At 52.5% G+C, this 6,753-nt stretch overlaps 1 protein-coding gene across 1 annotated transcript; it reads left to right on the forward strand.

Moving 5' to 3' along the window:
• Positions 1-309: 309 nt before the first annotated feature.
• On the forward strand, positions 310-6,693 carry CALHM2 (calcium homeostasis modulator family member 2). The gene is made up of 4 exons (XM_057379561.1): positions 310-408; positions 1,607-1,925; positions 3,687-4,647; positions 4,730-6,693. The coding sequence occupies exons 3-4, from the start codon at positions 4,105-4,107 to the stop codon at positions 5,144-5,146; spliced, it is 960 nt and encodes a 319-aa protein (XP_057235544.1). The 5' UTR covers positions 310-408; positions 1,607-1,925; positions 3,687-4,104; the 3' UTR covers positions 5,147-6,693.
• Positions 6,694-6,753: the final 60 nt, after the last annotated feature.

Here is a 6,753-nt window from a genome sequence, read left to right on the forward strand (position 1 = left end):
TGTCATTTGCATAAACCTTAATTATCAATGTGTAACTCCGCAGAGGCTTTGGGGAGAAGAGAACAAAGGACCAAAATGATGAGGAAATTCTCCTGGCTACTGTGAGTGCACCTTAGCAAGCCCTTAGTCAAGGRCAGGCTAAATCTGGCCAGCTCCCAGGAGAAAGGAGCATGACATGGTTTTGTCATTAATCTTCACACCCAAACTTTAATTAACGCACCTGCCCAGAAATTAATTGACACAAAACCTGATTTACAAAGCAAAGGAGATTAAAAGATAAAGCTGGTTTCCACTCCTATTATTTGCGATTCAATTGCTGTTTGTGGCTCACTGTGAAAGGCGCGCTCAGAGTCCCCACGATGGCSAGCAGCACGGAGAGATGGCAGACTCCATGGCACAGCCATTAAGGTATCAGAATAACTAGGTGCAGAATAACTATTTGCAACGAGAAGCTTTTTGGACCTCTAAGAATTTTAGGATTTGAGCTTTGTCCCCATGTAGCAGAATCTTCATAGAGCGGGCAGGTTCTCCTCTTCATGATGTATTTCCAGGGACATTGCTCATTGCCTTTGGGAGGCGAGCCTTCCCTAGGGAACCCGCCAGTCCCGGGATTTCAGCCGGGCTGCGGTGCCGGTGCTGATCCCGGTTTGCAGCAGCGCCCTGAGCACGGAGCAGTCCTGGGGGCACCCACCGAGCCTTCAGGGGAGCCAGCCCCAGGCATCAGCGAGGGGSGCACCGCACCCAAACTACCGGGAGCTGCAAAAACCCGCCCGGGGACCCCACATCTGGGGCTAGGAAGGAAGACGGTCCAAAAATCCCGCCGGCTGAACTGCCAGCGCTGGATAAGCCTAGATTTGCTCGGGGCGGAGGAGGTCGTGGGCGTTGCTGAAGATTTGCCTGTGCTGAAGACATTCTCTGGGGAGGGTTGAGTTTAACCCCGGAGACAACACGGCAGGAGGGCTGGGGARGGAAGATGGGCTCCGGCCTCTGCAACAGGCTGGGCAGGAGCTGGAGCTGAGGAACAGATGGTGGAGAGGAGGGAACAAAGAGAAAGTGAGGCACTCTCGGCTGCCTCGCAGGCAAGCAGAGGAAGGAGAGAACGGAAAAGCTGAACCAGGCAGGAATGCACAGCTCTCGCCAAAAATSAGGCAGTGCCCAGCCCTGCACACATGGCCCCGGCCGTGCTCAGCCCCCAGCCTGCTGCAGCAGCCCCRCCGCTCGCTCCCGGGTGGGGGAAGCGGAACCTGGCCCCAAAATCCACCCAGGCGGGCGCCTTCCCGCTGGCTCAGCCGGCTCCCATGCGCTGAAGTTTCTGACCCTTCTCRTGGGACCATGGGCTTCCCCCGCGCCGTCCCGGCCTGCTTAGAGCAGCTCCCACCGGCATGACTGCATTCCCGGGGCACAAAGGGAGCAATGCGGGCTGGGGGGATCCACCATTTCCCCGCTGCACCCCTGCAAGGCATCACTCCCGTTCTCCAGGCGAACTCCGGGCCATCCCGCCCAGCCGTAGCACATCTGCATCGTGAGTCTGAGAAAGCACGATGTGCTTTTTCCAGTGACTCATTCTCTCAGCTTTTCGTTTCCTTTTTTTTTTTTCTTTTTAAAGGCACAACCTCAGCCGCGCACATAGCAGAAGCCAAGCGCCTGCTCTTTGCCCCACCCAAGCTCAGGGCCTAAGAACAACCTCCTCCCTCTTCCTAAAAGCCGACAGCGGAGGGCATGTTTCAAACTGAATAGGGAAGCCTTTCCGAACTGTTGAGGCTGTTTTCAAAAGCTTTCACTTCACCCATCAGACCGGCCTCAGTTTCATCACGACTCCTGCACAGCCCTGTGTGCTGCTGGAAGCCCCCCTGCGACCAGAGCCTGAGCGAAAAGCACAGGAAGGGCCGAGAAGGCTCCAGAACTGGTTTCAGCAACTTTTTCAAGTAAGTGACTTRATTTTTTCTTGCTTTCATATAGATTTTGGGGAAGGAAACAGAGGTTTCTAAAGACTTACCTGCTGCAAACGACTTCTCCCCTTCTAACCAACTTTCTCTCCCAGACCATAACTACCAAGCAGAGAAACGGAGAGCTTCTCCAAATGGCCAATACTTCTCTTTGCCAGCTCCTCAGATTTTTGCTTTGCCGTTTGCCAGCCTCTGTCAGGAAGGTTATAGAGCCGTATTTATCAGGGCTGTTTGTGGGTAACTAACAAGAGATGCTTGAACTAGAACAAGTTTGTGGGTTTAGCATCTGGCTGCAAACGTGGACTTCCACCAAGCATGGAGATGGAGGCCTGGCTCCCCATCACGTGGTGGCAGTCTTCAGCTGGTCTGTCTCCTTTGCAGAGGGAGTTTTGCATATGGARAACTGGGCAGCTGCAGGAAAACATTAATGGCTGTTTGTGTTTGAACTCAGCCATATCACAGTGTGACTTTAAAGGGATTGCCATGGGTTAGACCCAGCAAAGAATACAGGCCAAATTTATACCCCTGTTCCCCTCCTCTGGCCCACRGAGAAAGGGAATAAACCAGGATTTGTTGAGGCAGCAGATGAACTGAGGCACAGTAGTGATTTAAAGCAGTGTATGAGCAAGCTTGGTGCAAAAGACCATACGGATCAAAGTGTCTTTGTCTCTTCTGCAGTAATGTCCCTGAAGTCTTGTCCCACCCATTTGGGGGTGGCCCAGGGAAGACTTTGGGGCAGCCCTGTGGGCCAGGGCTCCCAGGTAGCCCCAGATGTGTGCCAGTGCTTCGAGCACTGTGCAAGCTGCCAGAGACGGTTAGTTGTGAGCCAGACACTTCCTGTCTCCAGCAAACCCTGGTGACAGGAGTTCCCCTGAGGCCAGCGGGTTTCATCACACGGGTGAGGGTTCCCAGAGTTWGCAAGGTACCTGAGGCTTTCTGAGAAGAAACCCTGTGGGTATGCAGAACTGATGGAAAGTCAACTAAGAAATTAATGGAATCGGGCTTGCAGACAGGATGGGGGAATGGACAGAACTGCAGAGTGTGTGGACACATTCCCCAGTTATTTCCCTGCCCTTAAAAAAACCATCAAGGCACATGCTTTGCCCTGCTTGGCCCTGAGTGCCTGTAGCCCTGTCAGTGGGGTATAACACAGGCAAAGGGCACCAAAGAGCATCTCTGGCACTGMGGCTGCACATTGAGGGGCTCAGTCTCAGGGCAAAATTAAGAGGCTGAGCTGGGACTGCAGGCCAGGACAAGGAGCACGATTATGTAAACCAGCTGCAGGATGGGAGATCATCCTGCCACACCTAATCTTAGCAAAAGCTCCCACGTAATTGCTCTATCAGCATTTGGTGTTTGTATCCTGGGTCATCAAGATAAGCTCTGCTTTTCCAGAAAGTAACTTCTCTTGCTGGTTGCAACAGCCCTCAAGCATCCCTTCAACCCTCCTCAGCAAATGTGACCTCCCATGCCACATTTTTGTGCCCCCAAATCTGCTGGGATGCCTCACAGTGCCCCTTGCTGCTTTCCTCGCATTCCTGTGTCTATTAATAAATATTAACTCATCAGGTCTAAAGAGGGAGGCAAAAGCCACACAGAGYACCTTCAAAGGAGCACAGCCCCAGCACCCACGTGCCACATGTGGCTGGGCTAGTGTGAGTCAATGGCAGGGCTGGGGACACATCCTAATGCCATCGCTCTGGCCCAGTTTTCCCAGTAACATGGTGTCCTTCATTGCAGGCTTGGGAGATCATCAAGGGTTTGCCAGTGACACTGACAATAATTGCAGCTGTGGGAGGTGACTAAAACCAAGGAGAAGGAAAGAGRACAAACATGCAATTGAGAGGGACAGAAAGAGATGTCCCACCTGTCATCTTTGCTGTAGTGAAGCTTCTGGAGAGCTAGGTGGGAAACYAAAATGGCCAAGGCCAAGTCCTTTTTCAGCCCCTTGTGAAGAATCCCTGGTATCAGCAACCAGCTCCAGAGGCTGGGACACCAGGTGGGAGGAAGGGACATCAGTGAAGGTGTCTCACTCTGGAACAGCTCCTGGCACCAGGCCCTTTCACCCCCCATTGGAGTGTTCCTCAGTGCTGGGGCTGAGCCAGCACGGCCCCTGCTGCAGCACTCACATCTCAGCTGGAGTGCCTCAGCGGACAAGATGGCCGCCCTCATCGCTGAGAACTTCCGCTTCCTCTCCTTGTTCTTCAAGAGCAAAGATGTGATGATCTTCAATGGTTTGGTGGCTCTGGGCACAGTGGGGAGTGAGGAGCTCTTCTCAGTCGTTGCCTTCAACTGCCCCTGCTCCCCTGCCCGCAACTACATCTATGGGCTGGCTGCCATCGGTGTCCCRGCCCTGGCCCTCTTCCTCATCGGTGTCATCTGGAACAACCACACCTGGAATCTGGTGGCCGAGTGCCACAAGCGCGGCACCAAGAACTTCTCTGCCGCTGCCACCTTCCTCCTCTTCGGCTCCATCATGGGCCGGGCGTCCGTGGCACCCATCACTTGGTCGGTCATCTCGCTGCTGCGTGGGGAAGCTTACATCTGTGCCCTCAGCGAGTTCGTCAAGCCATCCTCCCTGGACAAGTTTCCAGCTGAGTCTGGGGCCGAGGTGCTGGCCAAGTTCCCCTGTAGAGATGTCCCGGCAAACCTCACCAAGTTCAGGGACGAGGTGACACGGAGGCTGAGATACGAGTCGCAGGTAGGCACAGCAGGGAGAGAGCCCCAGGGAGTGGGTAAGAGCACCCTGCCATGTCCTAACACCGCCTCTCTCTTCTCCCCAGCTCTTCGGCTGGCTGCTCATCGGCATCGTTGCGGTGCTGATTTTCCTGACCAAGTGCCTGAAGCACTGCTGCTCGCCGCTGAGCTAYCGGCAGGAGGCCTACTGGGCCCAGTACCGCTCCAACGAGGACAAGCTCTTCCGCCGCACGGCCGAGGTCCACTCCAGGATCCTGGCAGCCAAGAACGTGAAACAATTCTTCGGCTTTGTGGCGCTGGACAAGGAGGAGAAGGAGCTGGTGCAGGAGTTCCCAGTGGAGGGTGTCCAGCCGAGCCCCCAGTGGAACGCCATCACRGGCGTCTACATCTACCGGGAGAACAAGGGCTTCCCCCTCTACAGCCGGCTCCACAAATGGGCCAAAGGCGTGGAAGGGAACGGGCCAACCCCAGAAGGCCATGAACTRCTGTTTTTGGCTTCCTAAGACAGGCAGGCACTGGCAGTGCTTCCCCAGACTGCCTGGCAGGCCTTCCAGTATCAGCACACAGCTGAGGGATGCACTGGGAGCATTCCTCCCRGCAGGATTACTTCTCTCAGCAGGTGAACAGGGATCAACAGCCTCAGGGAACAGACTGATAAACAATATCCTGAGCTGGGGAACCCCTCCCTCAGGAGCAACAGTCTCACTGCTGTTCCCAGAGACACGGGGGAGCAAAGAGCAGATACAGCCTTTAGCTCCAGGCTGCCAGTGCAGCCCATTGCCTGATGTACCAGCAGAAACAGTGGGGAACAAGAGACAGGCACAACTTTCTCACTRTGACTCCTGCAGTCCCACTTGTCACTCCCACAGCCCCAACCATCCCACACACYCACTTGTTTTATCGACATTAATATCTTCTTACACACTTCTGCAATGCCTGTTACACAGGTAAGTCCTAAAGCACTTTAAAGACTTTACAGTGCAGGGAAAAGATGGAAGCAGTAGGTAAATTCCTGTGGTAAGGAGGATTCAATGCCATCTGGGAAAGAATGGGTCAGTAATGTACACCAAATAATTGAAAGACTAAAKCAGGAGGAATCACYAATATTCCTGGTATTTAGAAAGGCACCCTGTAATTACCAAGTTGAAATTTGGGTAGCACACCAAACTCCCTTTGTTCTTACTGAAGTACCTGGCAATCTCTAATGAGCCCAAATGGTCACCACGAGTTTATAAATGCAGAGGAGGCAMCATCAGCAGAACAGCTTTGGGGCAAGGTACAGTGATGGAGACTGAGAGGTATCAGTACCCACAGTGAGCCACACCACTGTCTGCAGCTCATAGCATTTCTCATCAAGCTTCAGATGAGAGTCCTTTGCGTTGCAAGCTGCAGGAAGACCTCAGCCAGAGTTAGCTTTACATATATGTATATATAAACATACATATAGTGTATATACCATGTAATTGTAGTTACTTAGTTGTATTAATGGAGCATCTTTCTCAGAGGGAAAGGGGATGAGAAAGCTGCCAGCCCAAAGAGCACATTACATACACCCATCTGCTGCACTGGGACTGCAGGCCTGGAGCAACAAGGGACAGCAGGAACAGGATGGGAGAGCAGCTCTCTCCCTACRCATCTACCACTGAATTTTCTAAAACTCTTTCCACTGCCTTAATTGGCCCCTGGAGCAGAAGCTCTCTTTCATGAACTTGGGAAAAGCAAAACCAGAAAGGTGTAAAATTACTACTCTCACCAGGACACTGTGTGACTATGGCTCCAAGGCTGCTCCTCTGACATTGCACAGTCCCTTTTCTCCCAGGGGTCAGACCTATGTATCCAACACCGTTTGAAGAGCTGGCACAACAGAGAAGTTTGATTTTCCTACTTGAACTCTTTTGTTATAGGTACAACTTCCTTTTACACTGTGCCACTTACCAAAAAGCCTTAAGTTGTTCAAAAAACAGCTCAAACCCACAGAACTCAGAGGGGCTTGCACACAAAGAGATTTTAAATAAATTATTAAATGAGAGTTATTTTTCTTTGCCTTTTGAGKTTTTTTCAGGGGGGCATAAAAGACATAATTTAACATTCTCTTTGAAGTCAGGGACTG

This window comes from Malurus melanocephalus, unplaced genomic scaffold, assembly GCF_030028575.1.
Source record: "Malurus melanocephalus ecotype Western Australia unplaced genomic scaffold, MMel_1.1 scaffold_12, whole genome shotgun sequence".
NCBI lineage: Eukaryota > Metazoa > Chordata > Aves > Passeriformes > Maluridae > Malurus > Malurus melanocephalus.